We start from the raw sequence: 20602 nt of genomic DNA, 5'->3' as shown, positions 1-20602 counted from the left end.
TTGTTGCGTGCGACGGAGGTGCCTTGCGCGAGCTCCTTTTGTTACGGATTTTCCTGGCGTTATCCGACAGACTCCCAGCGTGTGTCTACGTGTGCGTGTGTATGTGTCCGTGGGAAAAAGGACTCGAGATCGGGAAAAAGGCGCGAGAGTGAAAAGTGTTGGCTTACATCTTCCGCACGTTACCGCGATCCACGCAGCGAGTGATACATTCGGCTGAATCCATCAAAAATACGATTCCACCTATCTAGTTGGCAGATAAGAGTGTCCTATCGCATCGTTCGGAGAAAATCCGCCGCAGTTATCCTTGCCGAAGCAATAAATCAGCCGCAACTATGAGTGCTAATATTTCGTGTCTCGTGCGCGTAACTAACATGCTATCGCAGTGTACGAAATGTTGCCCCCCAAGGCTGGTGGTGCCTCGAATTAGTCACCGGATACGTGGTGGGGCAACCTGTGCTGCCTACAGCTCCGTCGGGACGCATCACCATTACCCGCAGCCGACGCGAATTAACGACCGAAGCAGCTTCCAAGGAAGAAACACCACACGGGCTTACACGCAGGCAGCTTCCACCCTGACGAGGGAACAACTGCACGATCTGGTGTACAGGTTAAACGAGGACGAAAGGGAACTGCTCATGAACACTCTGAAGCAGTTCGAGTCCAACAAAGTGAAGGCAAAGTTTGAAGGTGAAATTTACCATTTCAGCTCCCGCGCGCAGTGTAGCTTCAACACTTTTACCTTCCCAATCTCGATGTATATCCATTTCCTTTCCCATGGCAAAGAGTTGAGCGTGCGACCGTCGAAGAAGGTCAGAATTTAGTTCGCTTCGTGTGCTGGTAGTCTACATTCTGGCCTGCAAAATTTAAAATAGAACGCGACCAAACGAGCATCATCTCACGGTCGATACACGCGAAATATAAACAATATTCCCGTGCACCGGGTGAATGGGAACGAACGATTGTTTCTCGCACGATGTTATCTACCGTGGCACAGACACACCACACGCTAAGCAACAAGTTCTGTCTTTCCGTCCGCCGTCTTTGCCTCGCTGTTTGTCATCCTTTCCCGGCTTCATCGAAACGACGGCGGTTGAAACACCGCAGACGGCGACCATTAGGCGACAATTACATGATAAACCCTTGCATTGGGAAGCGAAACCGCACGTACGAAACGCCATCTGCAGTGGACCGCCAGCCGTGGAATGATGTAATCAATCTCTAACCAGATACAATCCTTATCCTGCCATGTCAGTCAGCAACACTTCACCCGCCAAAACCCAAAAAGAAAAAAAACAATCACACACAAGACGAATCAACCAACAGTACTACAACAAACACCTAGTACCGAGTTCCTCACACGTTAGCCAACCACTCTTATCGACATTTGTAATCCCAGGGCAGTAATTGTCTCTGCGGCAGCAATTGCACGTATCTTCTCGTATCAGGGAATGTTATCTTCTAATGTACGATCCTCCTGTACTGCGCTCTCTCTCTATCTCTCTATCAGCACTCTGTCGCCTCTACTCTTCTCTCTTATGTTGTTACGCGATCGATGTAATTTTGATTTAAATGTTTATCGATAAGTGGTAATCGTTGGTATGATTTATGGTTTCGCTTTCAATAGCTGCAAACGAGCGTTATCCTTGTCGCGGAACAGTTTTCACTAGGATAGCCACGTAGGTTATGCAATCCACGAGATGTGAGTATTGAACCGGAACGAACCCGGAACGCACGCCAAATTGCAGTCGCTACTCGAATGCTGTAAATACCGCCTCCCCAAACCGTCCGTGAGTGGAATATATTACGAGAACCAACCATTCCAAGAGTCTTCATCCAAGGATGAAAAAAAAATGTTGTATATTCTAACACGTGTTCCTTGTTATTGAGTATCGATTAGTTTTATTATTTTTTACAAATGTCCATTCTAAATACGACCAGGCCGTCCTTAAATAAATAACAAACACAATCACGAATGTCCATAAGTAAGCCCTCCAGCAAACCAACATTTTCACGTCGAATAAACATTGCGGAATTGCATAACATTAGTTTAGTATACGATTTGGCGGGCTCAAATTTAGCTAGCGGAAATGAGCGTGTGGTCAGTTCTTCCCTGCTTCTAGAGCGACATGCAACGTGTTGGTTCGTAGAACGTCCAAACCCATTCCGGTCTAAAGACAATCCATTCATGAGTAATGACCTACGGCTAGACAATCGCCCACCTAGGTAGAACTAGTGGGAAGACACAGGCCCGTTGCATAGCGGCTTCGGCGTTGAAACAGGTGTAATGTTGCGATCACGCTTGGCCCATTATCCTTGCCAGAGTGGCATTTGTAGTCAGTCCCCAGACCATCATTAGTTGCCCGGTCCCCGAATACTAATAAAGCAAGCTTCGTAACGACAGCGGAATGAGCAATGGCTGTTACTATATTCAAAATCCTACCCCTACAACATAGGGCAGTTGGCAGCAACCGTTTGGCGAAGTAGATTCGGTCGTCCAGCAAAACTAAAACCCGCCCTGGGAGATGTAGATCCTACCGGTTCCTACTGCGCGGTGCCGGAAGATTGGCTGCAAAAAAAGTTCGGTATGCTTTGTGTATGTTATTTTTTATTGGTTTTGTGTTTTTGCCCAATGTTATATTTAGATACCGCAGATACTATCCCTGCAGCGTGGAATGGGACTGGGTTTGCGATGCGCAGGGAATTAGTCGAGAGTGCTTAGTTTCTGATTATGGCTTCATTTGGCTTACTAACTTGTTAACAATTTTGTTTTCCATCCTTCATAGTTGCCCTTGCGGGGTATTTTACTCTAACATGTTATGCTACGGAAATTGATTACAAGTTTTTACATTACGCTTATTAACTAACATTTGAAAAAGGTAACGTTCGATGGCAAGAAAACGAAGCTTAACTAATGTCTCGCACGATATGTTCGCTGCCGTTCGATAGAAGTACATGAAATGGTACGAAACGTTCGTGTTTCTACACCATACCTTCGTAGCTGGAATGCTTAACTATGCTATTGAACTTGAGTTATTGAACTTTTCATTTTTGCCCCAAACTTTCTGATATTTGTCGAACGTGCTCCGTGTTAACAAGTTCGAAGGAATGCGTTTTGCTTCAAGTTCAAATGGAAAAAAAACTTTCTCTACTGATTTGGTTTTTTATCCTCGTAAATTTTGTTACCTTTTTACTTTGCCAGTCATAATCTATATTTCTTTTGTAATACACTTTAACGCAAAACAAAACTATTAATAAGGAGGTGGTGCATAGGTATAAAGTTTTCGGTAGGTTTCTAACGTACTTTAAAAGGTGTGTTCGTGTGTTGTATGTGTGAATGTAGCGCTAGTGTCCGTGTGTCCATAGGAATAGTTCTGCGGAAAAAACAAATCCCATACCCAGTCGTAATTGCCAGTAAAAATGTTTTAAAATTCAAAAAAATATGTCAAATCTACGATGCATCCTAAAATCGATGTTAAATTGCTTCAGCTAGGGCAAGGAAATGTTTTAGGATGTTTGAGAATTAATTTCATTTCATTCTTTACGCCAACAAGAGTCCCTGTGGGATTTGTACGTAATGGTTATCCTCGATCAGAGATTATGTAATACCTACAAATTATCTTCCCTTTGTGAGATTACCTTTTCAAAACCCATTCATATGCCAAACGAATGCTAATGATTCGGATTCGGATTAATTAATTTTGTTTGTGCTTAATTTACATCACGCGTCGCCGTTTACGTAGGCATAGGATCAATAATCTTCAGTTTACTAATCAACCAATCTCGTTGCATTAATCATCGGCGTGGAAATGGAGTACGCGTCGTACGTGTGCGGTATATGAGAAAATAGGATCTAATTCTGTATCACGCATGAAACATTAATTAAGGAAGGCTGAAGCGCGAGCCTAGCTAGAATGATGGAAGTGGCAAGATAGCATAACAACACAACCGTCGATGCGATTTCGCTTCTCCGTTAAGTAATGATTTTGCATGACTTTGTCTATCGGTGTGCTAGCTCTTTGCCATATTGCCTGGGACCAGACATAGACGCTAACAGGGGTGCATACGTTTTCGTGATGTGATATAATTAACTTCTTTGCCCTTCGATTGCCTCTTTTGTGGCTCCTTATTCGCACCATTATTACGTATACGAAAATATCCGCTCACAGACCAGCGTAATAAACGAAAAAGTTATATATTTCACTCTATCTTTCGTCTTATCAAATGCATGAATACTTACATACCTTGCTACAGTTACAGTTGCTAGGTAATGAAATCAACGTCCACTGCCTTTTGCAAAATTGCTTTAAGGCGCTTCAAAGCGCGCTAAAAACACCTTTGGCAATAGCTGGTCTCGAATGATTAAATTTCATGCTTGTTAATTTATTTTTTTGGCATGCTACTAATACAACGCTAAAGCGTCTTTTTGATGTTAAATTATGCATGAAGTTATTTGAATGCTAGCCGCCTCTCTTTACTAACACACTTGAGCTCTAATTTCATGTTTCCATATCCGATCTCTTGTTTATCTTTCGAATGTGAAATGAATATTTTTATATATAGTTACCCTTTTAGAAGAGTGGTATTGCAGTTAATCGTAGGGTGGGAAGGGAACGAAGGAAAACGATGGAAGTATGAGGTGTGGGTGTGTGTGCATATCATTGATCGATGGTTTTTCTTCTACTTTTTTTTACACATCCTCAGCCGAAACAGTACCAGTGCCACCCACATCGGACCTCATGAAACGTAAGTATTTCACCCACAAGGATATTAATATTTTTATACCGTCAGGTGTTTGTTATATATTTTGCCAATTCATGCCTTCACCGGTGCTTTATGCAATGGAGGCGCATGGTGGCTCTCAACGTAACGGTTAGGCAAACGATTTTTGCGCGCTGTGAAGTGTGCTGTGTGCGTTCGGTGAATGAGCCATGAGAGAACAAAAGCCGTAGCTTAACGCGCTCTATAGCGTCATGAACTATGAAAAAAGTTTATGAATTCATAAACTGGCACTTTATGCAAGGTAACAGTGAACCATTTGCCATTCTTTTGTAAGCCGCTTATCGTAATTTGTTTTAAAGTAGATGAGCAGCTTCAGTGGTATCGATTCCTTCTAACCATGATAAACGGTCCGCCTAGCGGAAAGACGACCAACGGAATGTGCAGCGGATGTTGCGCTTTGTGAACGCTTTTTTTTATGCGGTTTAAAAATACGTTATTGTTTACCGTGCGGGATATCCGTTCGTGACATTTAGATTCCTTTTTGGAAGCGGTTGACAGCAGGACGAAATAAATGCTTCGAGATTTCATTCTGCTGTTTCTGCAGCAGCGAGCTTGCATGCTTTCGCTGGCTGACAGGCATTTAAATGGCCAGAATGAACAAAAGAGAAATAATACAAACAGCCGACGCTGGTGCCACCGTTTTGCTTTCTTTTGTCGTAAGAATGCAGTAGAACATTTGCTGTTGAAGAACAAATAAAACAATCAAGTTCAAACGTGAGGTAGGTTAAAGGCCCCACAAAATAAAGGGATTGTATCGCTCTTCAAAAACTTTTAATCAAACGCACAAATGGGAAGGTTCCTTCCTGTCGTTTTATGTTGCTGCTCGTCACTTTTAGTTTCTTTTCATCTACCCTACGTGCTTTAAAAATTCACCATCTCGGTAGTTTGTCCGTAGCGATTTAAGGTCGCCCTGTCACGCTGTCAGTGGCCCATTTGTCGACCTGTCGGTTGGTCACAGGGAAGCTGCTTTCCAGCTTCAAGCCAGCGTGTGGGAGTGTTTCTACCACGTTGGTGTATCGTTTGATATTTTTCCTCTCGCGCTACCTGTGCTCTTGGGCAGACTCCCTGTAAGCGGTTTGCTACTTGAGCTGGTAAGTGAGCGGAAAAAAAAGAGTGAGAGCGAAAGTGTGTAGGAGGTAGCAGAGGAAGTTCTGGAGTGCTCTGAAAGAATTGTTGATTCGCACGAGGTGTGTATCTGCCACAGGTGTGTGCGAGTTTATGTCAAGAACTTGATGAATACTCCCTCGGGCCAGCATTGAAGCATCATTCGTTATGCGCACCGTGAACGGTCCTGCCCTGTGAAAGGCCCCACGGAATGGTTGCAGGAGGAATGGCGCCTAATTCCGATACCGATCAAGAGGTAAATGAATTACGGTCCCAAATTGAAGCGTTGATTGAAAGTTAATTCACGTTCGGTTCTGCTATAAAACTCTTGATGAATGTTTTTTGTTGTTGAACGTGAACATATTTATTCGTTATAATTTATGTGGCTGTCTTGTTGTAAAGCTGCAACATACGGTTTTAATAAATCTAGAAGTTAAACGAAAAGTAGTTCAGAAAACTCGAAACCATGTTGGTTTTTAGTTTCTATCACAAGCTTCCAATTGTTGTGGGATGTGTTCTGTACAGTTAACTCCCCTGCAGGCGTAACGTGGTAAAGGTTAAAGTTACCCTAAAACTCTCCTTTTGCTGTGTAGTTGTTGGTGGTTGAAAAATTTCAGACAAAAAAATGAGTAACTTTGTTAAGGGCAGAACAGTTGTCTTCTTTCGTTCTCCCAAGTCGATCGGCCGGTAAAGCCCAAACGAACCCCTGTTGCTTTATCCGGAAATCAGTCGATTCTAAGGGGATGTTGCAAAATATTGTGGTTTGCTGTTTTCTTCGCCATAGGGGAGGTAATTTCCGGACGTAATATTTACATCTTTGGCCCGAAGTAAATTTCAAACTCATTTAAAATGAATTTCATCAGCACGCAAAAAAAATCGTCTGATGGAAGCTATTTTCGTAGGAAAAAAAACCTGTTTATGGTTATGCAAATTATCGGCGGGATGGACGAAAACGAATTGCTAAGCGTGTAATTAAAAGGATGGGATCAAGCTAACTTTAAACATACAACCAATTCATCCTTACGGAAGCTTGCTCCCTCACGCAGAAAAGGACGAGGGAATGAGCCTTTGCTTGTCCTTTGCTAACGAGATGTGCTTGAAGCATAATTCAACGATTCTTTTAGCCAATAGAGCGGGGCGCTGGCCTTACCATTTAGTCGAAAAGTGTTCAAAGTTTTAATGACGTACATTAGAGCGCCCTAGGTTCTGATTTGCTACGTGAAAAGGGTCCCGGAACCTATCCGACATGCAAATTGGTGTCGTTTACCCATTAATTAGTCCCAAATCGGTTCACGTGCGTGTGTGATGCTCGAATTGTTATTAGACTGCACGGAAAATAGTATATAGTAACAACAGCTGATGCATTTAATAGCTGGTTTCACGTTTTCTTGTACATGAAAATGTTCATGGCATTAAAAAAGCAAGAGTTATTGGTTCACTATAAAATAGGATGAATTTCGTTTGTAAATTAATACTTTACGAGGGTTATATCGATTTGCGGCATTCTTTCGATACTGCAACTATATACAATCGCGTTTTCTATTCTTTCTTTCAATTACAGTTGGTTTAGTTAACGCCCTACCTTTCATCGGATTTGGTTTTCTCGACAACTTCACCATGATAATTGCGGTAAGAGTGTCTGCAGCTACCTGATTCTGTTTTTGCTCGTTACAGCGATTTATTCCGCTGAAGCTGTCGTTATCAAATAATATTCCATGTTTTTCATTGCTCCGTAGGGTGATTACATCGAGCATACGCTTGGATTATTTATGTGCATTTCGACCATGGCGGCGGCCGCGCTGGGAAATACTATCAGCGACGTTATCGGTATTGGATCTGCTTTTTATGTGGAAAAGGTTGCAGAAATGAGTGGTGTCAAACCGCCAAAGTTGTCACCGATTCAACTCGAGATGAAAGCCAGCCGGAGAGCGGCCAACTTGGTAAGTATCTCAGCAAATTCCCCTGTCGTGCGTTTAACGGGGAGATCGATGAACTGTTTTCCTTCTTGCTTCATTCTTCGATGCACTTTAGAAAAGAATCATTTGTTAAACATAACTTTTCTATATCAAGCCTTCTGCAAAAATATACGAAATTTATGTAGCAAACGACAGTTTGGCAAACATTTCATTTTTTCTAAGTATATCTTTATGAACCTTCGTTTACTTTATAACGGCTTCCTATTTAACATGTTCGTTTATTTTTCTTCCCAAAAACCCATTCAACACGTACTCCTGCAGGGTCGAGTGGTTGGCATTACGATCGGATGCCTGTTGGGAATGTGTCCTTTATTATTCATGAAAGAGGACAAGGAAAAGGAGAAGGACAAAGATAAGGCCCCAGCTGTGGTGAATGTTGCCGAAAAATAGGCTTCCACTCTCATGCGAACGTATACATTAGCTTGTATCCTGAGGGCATAAAGCGTAGCTATGCGGTTTAGGTCAATTTAGGGTCTGCTGTATGTGTAAGGAGCTATGTCTACCGACAGTAAAGAAACGCCGAAATTAGAAAGCTCCGTCTCCTACGCGGCTGTTAATATTTTACGTTGATTGAGTGAAAACGACTATACGAATTCGAATCATTACGAATAAGCATCGAAGTAAAGCCCACACGGCACTCAGACAGTATATAAGGGAAACCACAGCATCCTAACAAGATAACGCCGACTGGGAGTCGGCAAATACGACTATGTAAATATTGACATCGATCATGGTTTTCGATTTGATTGTACCCATGATGTCACGATGCGTGGTGAAGCGTTCGATAGATATATGCGTAAAGCTGCCGAAAGAGTTAATGTTTCACTTTACCGTATCACTCCGGCCAGCTAACGTAATGTTATATTGCTCATCGATTGACGGCCGATTGTGCTACTAATGCTATCGCTAACTATTATGTGTTTTATTTATTACTGTTTGTACGAAAGTGTTTCCAAAAGTTTATCAGCTCGCTCAGCAAAAGAGTGTTACATGAGTTAGTTTTGGATTACTGTTCTCAATGATTCTTCAATGTTGTTTTACACACAAATTGCTGAAGAAAATATTTTTACCATCGTTACCTGCTTGTGGAAGAGCGACTAGTAAAACTAGTCAACATGTTATATTGTTTCGCTACAGCGACCATAAAACGAGATATTTTACGTAACGGTAGGCCGATATTTGTTTAATTATTTTTAAAGTAAAAGTGCTAAATTCTAAATCAAATCTATTGACATACATTTAACAAACAAAAATCGAAACATTAATAAACCTTCGTAACTAACGTTCTGCTTCCATCGGCGCAGTTTAAATACACTTGTTTAATGAAAAATTGGAATAGTTAACGAGAAAGAATATATATATATATATATATATATATATATATATATATATATATATATATATATATATATATATATATATCCTGCAAAAAGTGCTGGATAGATCAAAATAACATATTATCGTTATTGGCAAATAGAATAGAATAGTAGCAATTGGGTCCATTGAAAAATGCAGGAAAATTTAATAGTTTAGAGTGAAATATCGGTATAGCTTTCTGCAATTCAGAGACCAATTTCGCAAACCGTGTAGTAGTGTAGAGGCATTTAACCGTGTTCGTCGACATAAGTGAATAAGCGAATAAGTGAATGCTTATGGAACTTTCCTCTTGCGTTTGCGACAAGGTGTTGCTACTAGTTATAGTCCAAACAATTGTTCACAGTGGCTCGAAGAATGCGTAGTACTCATAATCGCAACTATTGCTAGGAAAAAATACTTTTAAGAGTCACTAGTGCAATGCTTATTTCACGATTCATCTGGGTCTGTCTTACCTACCTTTGTAAAAGGAAATTTAAGATTTCAAATGGTTTATTCAACTGTATTCCAACGAAATGTCTTATTTGTTTATCATAGGCAGTGGCCTTTTTTCAGAAAGAGGAATCTCCTCATCGAATTAGCAATCTGAACAAAGATCTTCCACACGATAATCCCGAATGCGCTCATCATAAGGAAAAGTCTAGGCGCATGTAAAATCCCTCCATGTTAAGCACAATAATATTCTAAACTGACGTTTCTATTACCTACCCTGGCCTTACACACCAATATAGATGGTTGAAGAAGAATTTAAATAGATTGTGGAATGGATCAACTGTTGGTAGCTTAAAGGAACTATTTCCCCAAAAATCCTTCCATCTGGTCAATGACAGCCAGAACACTAGCGTTAGTGAAGTTGACGATATTAATATCGAGCAAACATAGGCACACTTTACCTATCATGGTCAATTTTCTAGAAATCACACCTGGATACTGTCCTACATCGTCTTTCAACCTTACTCGTATGGTCGATTAAATTAGATACGAATTCGAAACAAAACAAATAACAAATGGAAGTTGCATTATATGATACAATTACAAATTGTGTAGCTTTTGACGGTACCACGCGATGCGGATGATGAGAACTTTTGCAATTATTCGATCTAACAGAATAGGATAATGTTCAAACTTGTTACCTTTCAACAAGATATAAGACGGCTGAGATGGGATAAGATGCGTGGTATTATATTAATGATGCTTAAGAAATGCTTCTTAGATCTTCCAGTCAAATATCAACTGAAAACTCGTTAAATACATTCTCTATAAAATATTGATGCTCAAATGATGGAAAGAAAATATTGTGTGAGGAGACCTATTCTCGTGGAATTTAATGATAAATGAACGATTAATGCATTGAATGATAAATGACATAACAAAGAACAGCAATAGCATTAGGGAAATATTAATGAAATGTACCAAATAAAATGTAATTCCGTATCTTACCATACTAATATTGCTGAACTAATTTACAAACCATTTTCTGGTTTCCCTTCTATGTTTTTCAACATCCGAAAATTTTTATAGTTTATTGACCAACAAACAGGTTAAAATGATATTCTTTCTATAGTACAAAAACAACATTTTCCGTGTAGCACGTGGGTAAGAGATAGCACGTGGCACCAAACCAATGGGAGTATTTTAAATCTCTGAGTGAAACTTTTACGTTAGTTTGTTTACTCAAGATACTTATAAAAATCGTACCATATGCCTCAGCATTAGACTTATAGACATAATTGTGTCCCGTAGCTAAGTATTATCCAATAGTTTATTAAAAACTTTCACGAAACAAAACCATGCAGAACAACTCACTTTTAGATTTGAATAAACAATTTTATTTCAATAATGAATGCCAGATACGTACAAAAGTAGAAAAAGTGAAACAATATGCTTCTTATCTAGTACAACGTGGTATAATTAGTTTTTTCTTTAAATAATTTTTCTTGTAAAAACGGGAATGAAGCGAATTAAAAGGTACAGATTTTCAGATTAAGATTTTAAATAACTCCTTTGTAAGTTTGCGGTTCCTTTTAACGAAACAATATCAGGATGCTGTTAGTTTAACTACTGCTATTGTTCTTGTTGATTGTTAGAGAAATTTCAATAGAGAACTAAACATATCGTATGTTCGCTTATAATGCTTGTATATACCATCGTTAGTCTCCTGCTCTCCTTCTGCGCACCACTTGCTTTTACCCATCAGTGGTATGAAGCAATCGTATGAACAATTAGGCAATGCGCCATTATTCAAATCGCCGAACAGATCTTTAGCGTTTGCTTCATGTTCTAAATCGCTGTGTTCCTCTTCTGAGCGAAGGAAATCAACCTGCGAAACCAAATTATTACCTCCGGTAAAATCATAAATGAATCGAATATTACGGTATCGGTAGGATGGGTAAATCGTAGCCTGCCGTTTGTTTGTACCATGCCAAAGCTGTTTGTGCAGCCCTTGCTGTTGTTGCCCTGGAGCAAAACATGCCTCACAGTCTTCTAGGGTTTTGTTCATTATTTCTATTTGAGATGCGGATATCGCAACATCTGAGATGCAGTCTTCAAGAGAGTTAGTTTCGTCAACAACAGATCCGGTACTGTCAGAAATGTTGTCGATTCTGGTACGCTGGGTATTTTGCGATAATGTGCAGCGGCCGGCGACGCCATCACTATTGAGGGTTGTTGTTCCTCTGTACAATAGATTTCCCGGGAGATGAAGATTGCTAGCTAACAAGAAGGCGCCAGCAATAGTCATTACGCTGGCGGTGTAACTTAGAGCGAGTACGGTACTATAGTGTATCAACTGTTTCGCCATGGCGAACGAAGGTAGAAAATTGATAAGCTCCGTGTACGTCAACCAGCCTCGAGTGAGACCCTGTCTTTTTGCTAGAACTTTTTCAACGCATTTCAATTTTTCAAAGAAATCGTGCTTGGAAACGTAAGCATTCCAGTTCTTAAAAATGAAGAAAAATGTTAGTTTTTCCGTAACCAAAAAAACCCTTTGAGCCACGTGGAGAACACTTACCATGGCGTCTAAGAATTCCAACTCCAATGCTTTCATCTGATCAGGGGTCATTTTGCCGTATTCAGCCCAGGCACTTAGATAAATGTCTTCGTCGTAACCGCAATAAAATTTTGTTGAAACCATCTGCAACAAATAGAAAGAAGTATGGTTACAGTACGATCGTGCTGCGGTTTAGTTTTAGTACATCGGTGAGTGAAAGCCAAGAGAAAGTTCACATAGGCGGAGAAAGCAGAACTTTTCGTACTTAGTGAAGCGTGAAAAGTAAACAACGGAACATTCGCATAAAAGCCCTTATCAGTGCTGTGAAATTGCAACACTAAACACTTACCATTGAGACTATAAATAATTCAGACGGAGTAATGCGGCGAACAAAGGTCGGATCTGTGGCGTTCAAACGATCAAGATAGATCATAGCCAGGATGAGCGAGCATGGCGTTACGGAGAGATTACCCACAGTCGCAAAGTTCAGTCGACTGAGGGAATGACCTCGATGGGTTTCAGAAAACACATCCGCGGCGTAATCGGCCAGCGGTCGACTAATTTTGGTACACCGTACCTTTGACGAGCCGTAGTAGAGCGTTTTCTTTATGCGATCAAGAAACTCTTCATGATCTATCACCTGTAGGAAGGAAGTAAACACGGCAACAATATGCCCATAATTAGACAATTGGAACGCACTGTGAGCGTCGTGATTCATACCTCGTTGTCGGTGATATTCGGCTGTTCACATTCGATCATTGTGTTGTTTTCGATTTTGCAAACACCATTGAATTGTACTATCAATATTCTAAATACTGCACCTTCACTTCCGCACGCACAATATCGAAAAACTTTCAAGATCGCAAGAGACACGCTCAAACTCGCTGCATTTCTTATATTCAATGCGTTGAGATGTCAAATATGTCTGGTCTTTATTTCCTGACAACTTCTGTCATGCATTCTGCGCTGTACTTTTATTATTGGTATATTAAATTCGCGGATATCTTTAAATTCAGTAAGCTTGGTTTATGCTTACCACAGAATTTTGATTATTTTAAGCAAATATTTATTAAATAGGAAAGTAAAGCATTTCATTGAATTGCAATTTTAGCGTGCAGGGTTGAACGAACGCTTGTGTGGAAATATGTCAAACACGATTACGAAACTTTGTTTATATTTTACTTGCGTGTATTTTGTTGTAGAAACATAAAAATGTTGAAAATAAAATCTATTATGCCGTTTTTATCATCTTCTGTGGTAAATATTAACTTGAACGAGATAGACGACAGTTAATAAAATGGTTATTTTTCTTTTCTTGTAGCGAAATCTGCACACAACTAAAAAAACATTCCTAAATCTCGTTCCCATCGTAGTGGAACAGACCGGTAGAGGAGAACGTGCATATGATATATTTTCGCGATTGTTGAAGGAAAGAATTATCTGCCTTATGGGTCCGATTCATGACGATTTGAGCTCACTGATAGTTGCGCAGCTTCTCTTCCTGCAGTCCGAGAACGGAACCAAACCCATTCACATGTACATCAACTCACCCGGGGGAAGCGTTACTGCCGGGTTAGCTATCTACGACACGATGCAGTATGTAAAGCCTCCCGTAGCCACATGGTGCGTTGGCCAGGCATGTTCCATGGGATCGCTGTTGTTGGCTGCCGGAGCTCCTGGAATGCGACACTCTCTACCAAATGCACGGATTATGATACACCAACCGTCTGGTGGTGCGCAAGGCCAAGCAACGGATATTCAAATACAAGCGGAAGAGATACTGAAGCTTAAAAAGCAACTTACGGAAATTTACGGAAAACATACGAAAACATCAGTCGATGTTCTTTATTCCAAAATGGAAAGAGACACGTTTCTTAGCCCGGAAGACGCACAAGCACTCGGTATCATTGATACGGTACTAGAACATCCACCGTCTTCGACAGAGGCCACGTCGTAAAATAAATGGCTGAATATCCCTGCTGTTTTACGTTTGGTTTCATCTAACTGCATTTGACAAACATTTCAAATAAATTAGAGTTTTTCTTATTTTTGGGAATAAAAATTACTAAGGTTTTCATTATCTCTATTATCCGAAAATAAGATTGTTCAAAATTTCTTATAGTTGCAGCAAGAAATGATTCTGGTTTTTTAGAAAAAAATCTAAAGCTAGACATATTATACAATTATTTATTGTGGTTTAGAAAACTATATTTGAAGCAACAATGTGTATTATTTAAAACTATATTTTGAAGAGTAACTTTAAAAACGCCAATAATAAAATGCTATGTAATTCATTGTTCAAAATAAAATAATTAACGAAGAATTTCAAATATTATATTATTTTCACTTCATTTCATTTTATTATTCAAATAAAAATTAACTAATCTGAAACTGTCCCAAAACACATTGAAGCAATAAAGCTGTTTATGGTTAAAAAAAAGTTTCTAAAGGTCACTGGTAAAATTAGTAAGTAAAGATTATGAAAAGTATAATTAACCTAATGGTCCATAAAATTCAATTAAATGCTTTAGCACGATAAGCTAATCATAGATAATCTTCCGTGAATTACACACTCCACTGATTTTGTACACTAAATATCTATCTCGAGCACAAGCATCCAGCATGTAGTTTCATATACTCTTTTTCCGGCAGTATGTCTACTAAGCTTGTGTGGTTTGCAGTTTTAACGTTTGCTGTACTATTTTTCTGGCCAGCGTCGAGCGCGGTGGGAAGAGTAAGTACAGATAACATCCCGATTCAGTGGTTATAGGTCGTTTTTTTACTAAGTTTCTTTTTGTCACGTTGTAGCGAAATAAAGAGCTTGTAATCGAAAAAGCTAAGACCTGCCAAACTAATAAAAGTGAATCTTTTTTGGTTAAATTCACTGCGCCAGTTAACTTTTCCTCAAGCAACAACGTGGTGCGATTTTATGGAAACTTTTCGATACTTCAACCGATTCTCGCTCCCTTGGAGGTGCTTAATTTTTCCATCGAAAGGTGTTTACGGAATTATAATCATATTTGTGTTTTTTAACGGAACATAATAGATTACACTCATCGCATATCGGTGTACGATCAATCTACAGAACTGCCAAAGATATAATGCTTTACAAGTTCCTAAAATATGTTCGTTTCTAACCGACACCAATTCCTTCTGGTCTCCCTTTGTCCGAAGCGTTTATCCGACGGTCAAATGCCCAATTCAACCGGTATTAGAAAGCAATGTGTAACTTTTTTTCACGTCAGTCGAATGAATTACTATCCAATCCTTTCCTTACAGGGGACGTACTATTTCAAGGATTCAGCGTTCGATCTAACTTTTTTCACCAGCTTCCCATTAGATGGATACACCTGGCAAGTGACCATGAAGCTGTACTCTACCGCACATACACCGAAAAAGGAGGTGTTTTGTTTCGCTTCTCAAGCCACCCTGAAAACAATGCGACACGCTTAAGTGAACCGTAATCCTGACATGTACAAAAGAGCATTTGCCAAGTGATCCTTGTAGCAGACACATGAGCTGATCACTAACATGAACTCCTTCGCCTTCGCTGCTTGCTTTGGTAGTAAATTTATGTCGCAGCCAGATGCGTCAAATGAGTCCGAAAATATACAAGCATCTTATAATAAACTAGAAATCATACATTTCCTAACAACCCACATATAATATACATAAGGCTTCAATTTTTATCTCCAATCGAATGGTTACTGCATATCTCCGAGAAGAAAATTTGGCAAATATGGCAACACACCTATAGAAACGCATACAAGCTTGGTCAGAAATAAAAAAACTCCTCGTAAATACGAACCCATTCTAGCCATGAATATTCATAAAGAGAAAGGTTAAAGTTTTTCCTTCCAAGCGTAAGACGTTTACTGTTATAAGGTGGCTGAACTCTGGCGGAGGTGCGTGACAGGATTGCTCAATTCGGTGTCCTGCGTCGCGTTTGGGAGGCATTTTCCCTAAAACGTGCACTTGCTGGGCGAAAAAAAAACACAGCGCGCGCGAGCACACATGTGCACCGAAAAACGCAGCTGAAAAAAAACGAAAAGCAAACAAAAAAGGCTCACAGCAAGCAAACCCGCAAGCCTGTACGAAATATTGCATTAAGTATTCCGCACGGGGAACGCTGCCCTTGCTACCCGCTGATGTCAGTGCCCGCGTGCTTCCGCTGGCCGGTTGCTTTGGAAAAAACTTGAAATGTGTTAATGAGCTTTTCATCCAATAATAATGATGGCTTTTCCCACAGATCATTCAACGAAAATTCTACCGCGGTAGACGGCGTTCCAGCGCGGCGAGCGAAGTGTTTGCCGGATTGTTTTTCGGTGTCGAGGGCCGCGTATAAGGGATCCCGGAGCCTCCCGCTGTTATTGGCGTTTATTTTTTAGGGTATGGGGCTGCAACAGGGTGGCTGGCTGGCTGGCTGGTGGACGGCTTTGGTCACGTACTTTTGTGCGAACGACGTGAAGTGCGACGTACATGCGTACGCCTGACCGGTGCACCGGGAGTCCACAAATTGTGCGCGGCCACTTTCGGCTGCCCTACACGCTTGTCCGCTCTCTATAAGGGTGCGGCGAGCAGTTGCCCGCTCGGGAAACTTGTTGACGAAATTGGCCATTTGGAAGACAATTGAGACCATCAGGCTCCGCAGGGCGGGCCGCCCGGGTGTTTAGGGACACGATCTCTTTCGTAATTAAACGTGATACATTTATTTATTTGAGCAAAATGACGCTCGCTCATGAAGGGCTGAATCGAACACGACCAATTTGGTTTACCGCACCGTCGTCATGCTCGTATTCTGCGTATCCTGTCCTTCCGTTGCAACTGCCAGTACAGCCTTCGGATGCACCGAAGTTAAAGGGGTAGCGTGTGCTTTCGTGGCTTCCACAACGACATTACATTTTGCCACATTTATTCATTACAGTCAATCAAAAACGTATCTATTCAAATACTTTCCTAATAAAAAATAAAACATCCCACAAAGATGTCCTGCGATTGAAAAAATGGCAATAATACAATTTGAAGTTATTCTTATTTCAAACGACGATGGATTATTTCGACGGTCTTGGAGCAAAGTTCTTCGGGCTGTCGATTCGAAGATGCATATATTTTACTTGGTTATTTGCATGAAAGTGCATCTTCCCTGCCAACTAGATCCGTTAGTATGAAAAAAAGCCCTGGCAAAATTTCGGCTCAGTGTAAGAAACGGAACGAACAACCCTGCAATGAAGGCACAATGCCGACGCGGGATGGCGAAAAGAAAACGAACCGAAAATGTAAGGAATAAAAATTAAAATTTTAAATTACGGGAAAGACTTTTTGTGCGTCAAACGCTTGTTCTCGGTAAAGAAGGAAATTCCTGCGTTTCGGATCGCAGTGCGGCAACGTTCCATTGCGCTTGGATGCAATGGAAAGACGATCGGTCGGTGATGCGTCTTGCCAAGCGAATTCTGTCACTGGCCCGCTAGAGTATCGACCAAAGCAGCCTCGCTGATGAAAGATCGGAAAAGGGTCATCAAGGGTTGGATGCTGAATGCGTGTGGAAGGTAAGGAGGGAAGCATCACAATTATAAAGTTGATAATTTATTGGCTGCTTTCGTCAGCAAACTCACATTCACACATTCAGTGGCAATAACCTTAATGCTAATATCGGCATGTAATTATATTACATAACAGCAAATGGAGGAATAAATCATATTTAAAGTGCATCAAAACATTTAGTTATCTTTTGACATGATGTGTTTGAATGCTTACTATCACCACTGCGGTGTTGAATTTGGCTAATGATTTTTTCTTTTTATTTCATCTGCTGCATTAAAACACCAGTCAAATTTCACAATAAAACACCAGTCAAGCATAGTGGCTACATTGAGCGCTAGAGGCTGTTTATACCATCATGCACCAAAGCACAGAATGATGCAGGACGTGTGCAGCTGTAGATAATTAAAGGAAAATATATAAATGCTCGGGCGTTTATCGCTCGATTTCGCCGGGCGAATATTGTAGACGCGCAGAAGTTGCAAATGTCGGCACTTTTAGCTTTTTTTATTCCACGCCAAGAGAGAACAAACGAATGCTGCGAGAGTTTGCCTCGTGTTGCCGAATTTTTGGACAATGAAGCAGTTAAGACATTCGAACAGAGCAGTTCCGACGGCGCAGAGTAGAACTTAAACGCACATTTAATTGCATACGGTATCCATTGCCCCATTGGCATCCCTAGAAACCGCCGGAAGAAGTGGGTTAAAGCTGATTGAATTTTATTACTTTCAGATGCAAAAGCGAGCCCCTTGAACTTTCCCACACCTGACGTCGGTTTACTGTCGGAAATGAGGAGTGTTCAAATGCGGCAACAGATCATGATGGTGTTCTCGTGGTGATGTTCTGTAATTAATGCACCGATCGTGGTGTGAATGGTCGAGAACGACTACCGACGATCAACTCGAAATGGCGGCCCAAGTATGGGTTAGCAACGGAATTGCAATTAAACTACCTCACTTCTTTGATCCCCATTGCATTACTGTCTCTCTCTTTCTCTCTCTCTCTCTCTCTCTCTATCTATCTATCTTAACGGTTGTCATTTTTGGGATTGATTGGAGGTTTTATATAAATTTTGAATAAATCCAATAAAAACTGCTACAGTCAAGGGAAACGATTGTATTTTAGATTGACCAACAATCGTATTCGAGTAATAATATCGAATATGTCGATCGTGAAATCTTACAAACCCAACTATTTCAATTATTATAAGTTGAGTGCGTAACATCCTACACCCAAAAAGAACCCCTTTTACCCATTGTGGGGAAAATTACAGAGAAAAAGAACGACAAACACAAAAAAGTTTGATTGTAAAAACAAACTATTAGTGAGGTCAAAGAAGATGTACTTGTTTAGCCGATAAATATCATTGCAAACACGTGTGCTTGAGTTTCATCATGTAAAGACGATTACAAATGTAAACTTATGTGGGATGTTCAGTTACTCATCATATATAATTTATGAGTACTAATGATATATGTATGCTTAATCCCTTCATATCACAATACTCTCAATTTCTCCCTTTTTGCTCTAACTAGAAACCCCCAAAATGTTGATGTTAAAATAAATAAAGCAAGGATCTTTTTTTTTAAGGATCTTTTTCTAAAATGGCTCAACAACCTATCCGTAGCAAAACATAATTAGAAAAGTAAAACGGTACATATTTTGTCTTTATTCAAAAGTTTTTTTTCCAACTTTTAAAGTGGGAAAAAAAATAATAAAGCTGTTACACAATTTTTTCATTCGGTAATACTCGTTTGATAAAAAATAATTGTAAATAGCTAGGAAATAAGAGAAACATTCTCACTAGGCTTAATATTTGCCCAGGCTTGATATTTAAATGAATTGCATATAATATTTGTTACTGTTAATGTTCCAGAAACAGCTCTTTTTTGTATTTTATTAACTCTTAGTGTATCATTGAAACACTGGAGCTCGTCCACCAAGCTGTTTATCAAAATTTGGTATATTTTGGTATAGGATGCAGGATAAATTGCTTAGATCTCGATTGTACCCATTATTAAAGCTTGTAATAATACGGTACTAATCTGGTTTTATTTCAGGATGAATGAGATTATAAAATAAAGTTTTCATTCAGTCTGTGTTGCTAAATAATCAAAATTATCTTTGTATAGCTTATTCAAGTATTGCTTATTTTCATGAGTTTTTTATAACGGTACTAAAATGATTTCATTATTTTCCTTGAAATCATTTTAGTATTGATGAAGTATAATTAATGAAAAAATGTAATATAGAATTTATATAAATATAAGATAGAAAAAAAGTAGGAGAAAAAAATAGTATGGTGTGCTATATCTTTGCGGATTCGGTCATACTCCAAAAAGAACGAAAACAAATGGTCTGAAATTATGCTAAAGTAACGTTAGTTTTATTTGTCTCCATTGAATCGATATGATTTGTTTTGTCGCTTTAAAAGTATAAAATTAAATTTAGTTAAACATAAGAATCACAATTTCTTCGTTTAGATTTGTTGCTTGCCTTTTCCTTTCCTTTTTTCGCTCTAATGCATCAATCGACTTGCGTTTTCATTCAATTAAGATTAAAATTTGGCCGAAAGTTTTTGTTTTGTTGCTTTTGCTCGCTTTTCACTCGTTATAGTAAAATTTCGTTTACCTAGCTTAGTCAACATTAGATGTAAATAAAACCATTTTGTTTTTTGTTTTTCTTTTTTTGTTGTTGTGTTTTTTTTTTAATAAATAACGTCATGACGAAAAAATAATAATAAATTTTGCTTTTGCACTTTACCTAATCTTTTGAAAATTTAAAAATCACATTTCTTACTACATTTCAACATGTATATGATAAACGCAACCAACACTATGTT

The 20602-nt window shown here is 39.5% G+C and overlaps 4 protein-coding genes across 4 annotated transcripts; 3 read left to right on the top strand and 1 right to left on the bottom strand.

The window, feature by feature from the left end:
- The first annotated feature begins 332 nt into the window (after nucleotides 1-332).
- Nucleotides 333-8249, top strand: LOC128723914 (uncharacterized). Its single transcript, XM_053817678.1, has 6 exons — nucleotides 333-687; nucleotides 2454-2582; nucleotides 4702-4743; nucleotides 7445-7512; nucleotides 7620-7823; nucleotides 8121-8249. The coding sequence occupies exons 1-6, from the start codon at nucleotides 333-335 to the stop codon at nucleotides 8247-8249; spliced, it is 927 nt and encodes a 308-aa protein (XP_053673653.1).
- A 2835-nt stretch (nucleotides 8250-11084) lies between these two features.
- Nucleotides 11085-13053, bottom strand: LOC128726637 (uncharacterized). The gene is made up of 4 exons (XM_053820454.1): nucleotides 12943-13053; nucleotides 12572-12862; nucleotides 12244-12366; nucleotides 11085-12171 (listed from the first exon to the last, which is right to left on the bottom strand). The coding sequence occupies exons 1-4, from the start codon at nucleotides 12979-12981 to the stop codon at nucleotides 11317-11319; spliced, it is 1308 nt and encodes a 435-aa protein (XP_053676429.1). The 5' UTR covers nucleotides 12982-13053; the 3' UTR covers nucleotides 11085-11316.
- Nucleotides 13054-13387: 334 nt separating this feature from the next.
- LOC128726638 (ATP-dependent Clp protease proteolytic subunit, mitochondrial) lies at nucleotides 13388-14278 on the top strand. The gene is made up of 2 exons (XM_053820455.1): nucleotides 13388-13479; nucleotides 13544-14278. The coding sequence occupies exons 1-2, from the start codon at nucleotides 13435-13437 to the stop codon at nucleotides 14177-14179; spliced, it is 681 nt and encodes a 226-aa protein (XP_053676430.1). The 5' UTR covers nucleotides 13388-13434; the 3' UTR covers nucleotides 14180-14278.
- A 597-nt stretch (nucleotides 14279-14875) lies between these two features.
- Nucleotides 14876-15675, top strand: LOC128723913 (uncharacterized). The gene is made up of 4 exons (XM_053817677.1): nucleotides 14876-14956; nucleotides 15031-15195; nucleotides 15269-15430; nucleotides 15502-15675. The coding sequence occupies exons 1-4, from the start codon at nucleotides 14876-14878 to the stop codon at nucleotides 15673-15675; spliced, it is 582 nt and encodes a 193-aa protein (XP_053673652.1).
- Nucleotides 15676-20602: the final 4927 nt, after the last annotated feature.

This window comes from Anopheles nili, chromosome 3 (genome assembly GCF_943737925.1).
Source record: "Anopheles nili chromosome 3, idAnoNiliSN_F5_01, whole genome shotgun sequence".
NCBI classification, from domain to species: Eukaryota; Metazoa; Arthropoda; class Insecta; order Diptera; family Culicidae; genus Anopheles; species Anopheles nili.
The sequence above is the reverse complement of the archived record's forward strand: the minus strand, read 5'-3'. Positions and strand labels throughout refer to the sequence as shown.